Source organism: Hemiscyllium ocellatum, chromosome 2 (genome assembly GCF_020745735.1).
Source record: "Hemiscyllium ocellatum isolate sHemOce1 chromosome 2, sHemOce1.pat.X.cur, whole genome shotgun sequence".
In the NCBI taxonomy this organism is placed as follows: domain Eukaryota; kingdom Metazoa; phylum Chordata; class Chondrichthyes; order Orectolobiformes; family Hemiscylliidae; genus Hemiscyllium; species Hemiscyllium ocellatum.
This window is the reverse complement of record NC_083402.1, coordinates 57,047,576-57,050,487: the sequence shown is the minus strand read 5'-3', so window position 1 is coordinate 57,050,487 and position 2,912 is coordinate 57,047,576. Positions and strand designations below refer to the sequence as shown.

The window sequence follows — 2,912 nt, the reverse complement described above, 5'->3', positions numbered from 1 at the left end:
TGGCATGTGTGTGTCTGATCTCACTGCCATGTTTGAGATACCGAAATCGACCATGTGTACGATTCTGAAAAATAAAGAAGTGATAAAAGCAGCTGATGTGGCAAAAGGTGTAACGACTCTGACCTCTAAGAGATCAAAGTTTATAGAGGAGGTGGAAAAACTCCTCAGTGTGGATAAACGAAAAACAGTTGGTTGGTGATCCCATCTCTGAGGGCATAATTTGTGAGAAAGCCAGGCTCCTGTATGCTGACCTTAAAAAAGACATGCCTGGAAGTAGTGATGAGTTTAAGGCTAGTAGGGGATGGTTTGAAAACTTTAAAAAGAGAACTGGGATCTACAGTGTTGTTGCGCATGGAGAGGCTGCTAGTTCGAATGTGGATGCAGCAGAAAATTTTGTGAAGAAATTTAATGAGTTTGTGAACACTGAGGGGTATGTGGCACAACAGGTGTTCAACTGTGATGAGGCAGGCCTCTTCTGGAAAAAGATGACAAGGAGGACCTACGTAACTAAGGAAGAGAAGTCTTTACCAGGTCATAAGCCAATGAAAGACAGGCTTACTCTCTTGTTGTGTGGTAATGCTAGTGGAGACTGCAAGATAAAGCTTTTGATTGTGTACCACTCAGAGAATCCACGTGTATTCAAAAAGAACAATGTTATGAAGAGCAAGTTTAATGTTATGTGGAGGGCAAACATGAAAGCATGGGTTACCAGGCAGTTCTTCACTAAGTGGATTCATGAGGAGTTTGACCCTGCTGTGAAGGCTTATCTTGAGGAAAATAATCTACCCCTGAAGGCTCTTCTTGTGATGGACAACGCTCCTTCTTCTCCTCCAGGCTTGGAAGAAGACTTGGTGGGCAAATATAGTTTCATCAAAGTTAAGTTCTTGTCCCCCAATACCACTCCTCTCATCCAGCCCATGGACCAGCAAGTTATCTCAAATTTCAAAAAACTGTACACCAAGGCTATGTTCCAGAGACGCTTTAAGGAGACGAACGAGACCGAACTGACCCTCAGAGACTTTCGGAAAGATCATTATAATAACCTCCATTGCTTAAGAATCATAGACAAAGTGTGGAGGGAAGTGTCTCTGAGGTCAATGATCTCTGCCTGGAAGAAACTCTGGCCTGAATGTGTTGCAGGGAGAGACTTTGAAGGCTTTGAAGAACCGCCTGTTGTGCCTGTTATTGTGTCTCTGGGCAAGTCCATGGGCTTGGAGGTGAGTGAAGAGGATGTGGAGGAGTTAATAGAGGACCTCAAGAATGAACTCACCACAGAAGAACTTCAGCACCTCCACAAGACACAGCAAGAAGAAGTGGCAGAGGAAATTTCTTCAGAGGAGGAAGAGAGAGCTAGTGGGAACATTTCCAGTGCTGAAATTAAGGAACTGTGCTTCCTGTGGTCTAAAGCACAGGCCATTGTCGAAAAGTGGCATCCTAACAAGGCAGTGGTCAATAGGAGCATAAACATGTTCAATGACAATGTGATTAACCACTTCAGAAAAATTCAGAAAAGTCGCCAACACCAGACAATTTTGGAAAGGTGGTTCTCTAAAGAAAGCCAGTCCACTGAGCCCCAGCCCTCTACAAGTGGTCTTAGTGTTATGAGAATGAAGAGAAAAAGACAGCAAACACCAGAGCCCAGTTACCTGATGTTATTATGGAAGGTGACTCACTTTCCAAGCAGTAAACCCTCTCCCTCCTTCCTCCTCTTCAGCTTCCACATGCACCATTAGCACTCCTCACTAAGGTAAATGAAGTTATTTTCATGTTAGTACATTTATTTCTTGTTTTTATTATTCTTACTTGATATTTAGGTCATCTACTCATCTTATTTTACCTTAACCATGTGTATTTGCAGTTAAAACTGTCTTGGAAATGTTTTTTATTGGGCCCAGAAACGGATCAATTCACTTGCCATTATTTCCTATGGGGAAAATAGTTTCGGAATCCGAACTTTTCGCAGTCCAAACAACCTCCTGGAATGAATTAAATTCGGATTCCAAGGCGCCAATGTATATTACTCTTTATTTACAGGTTATTTGGTCACCAGAAGTTACTTGCTCAAAGAATTCCAATAGATTGGCCAAATATGATTTCTCTTTCTCAGAACCACGCTGAATCTTCCTAATGACTGTAATTTGAAAATACTAAAGTGTTTTGCTGGAAATTATTCAATAACAGTCCATAATAGTTTCCCTATGACAGATGTTAAGCAAACTGTCCTGTCATTTCCTGCTTTCTGTTCATCTCCCTTTGGAATAAAGGAGTTATGGTTGTTATCTTCCAATCTAATCCCCAAATCAAGAGAGTTTCAGAAAAGTGAAATCAATACATCAATACCAATTTTCCTGAGTTCTTATCTCTTCTACATTTTCTGATTCATAGCTGCTTCAAAGATATGACTCATGTCCTTTATATTGAACACCTGTTCCGTTCATTTTTTAAAATTTCCTATTATTAATTCTCCACACTCATTTTCTATATTACCAACATTCACTTTGCTAATCATAGAATCCTTACAGTGCAGAAAGAAGCTGTTCGGACCATCAAGTTGACTCAATAAAGAGCATTCATACCAGACTCACTCCCCTATGCCTGTAATCCCGCTTTTACAGCAGCTAATCCACCTAGCCTGTATATTCCTACACTATGGACAATTTAGCATGTCCAATCCACCTAACCTGCACATCTTTGGACTGTGGGAAGACCTGGCAGAAACCCAAACAAACACAGGGAGAATGTGCAAACTTCACACAGCTACTTGTCCAAGGTTGGAATCCAACCTGAGTCTATGGGGTGCTGTGGGGCAGCAGTGCTGCCCAATTATGTTCTTCTTTAAATATTTATAGAATCTCTTCATATCTGTTTTGATATTCTAGCTAGCTTTCTTTTTCACACTTTCATTTATCCTA

At 40.9% G+C, this 2,912-nt stretch overlaps 1 protein-coding gene across 1 annotated transcript; it reads left to right on the top strand.

Annotated features, from left to right (window-relative positions):
• The first annotated feature begins 263 nt into the window (after positions 1-263).
• On the top strand, positions 264-1,733 carry LOC132825842 (tigger transposable element-derived protein 1-like). Its single transcript, XM_060841383.1, has one exon. It carries the CDS (start codon positions 264-266, stop codon positions 1,731-1,733), a length of 1,470 nt encoding a protein of 489 aa, XP_060697366.1.
• Positions 1,734-2,912: the final 1,179 nt, after the last annotated feature.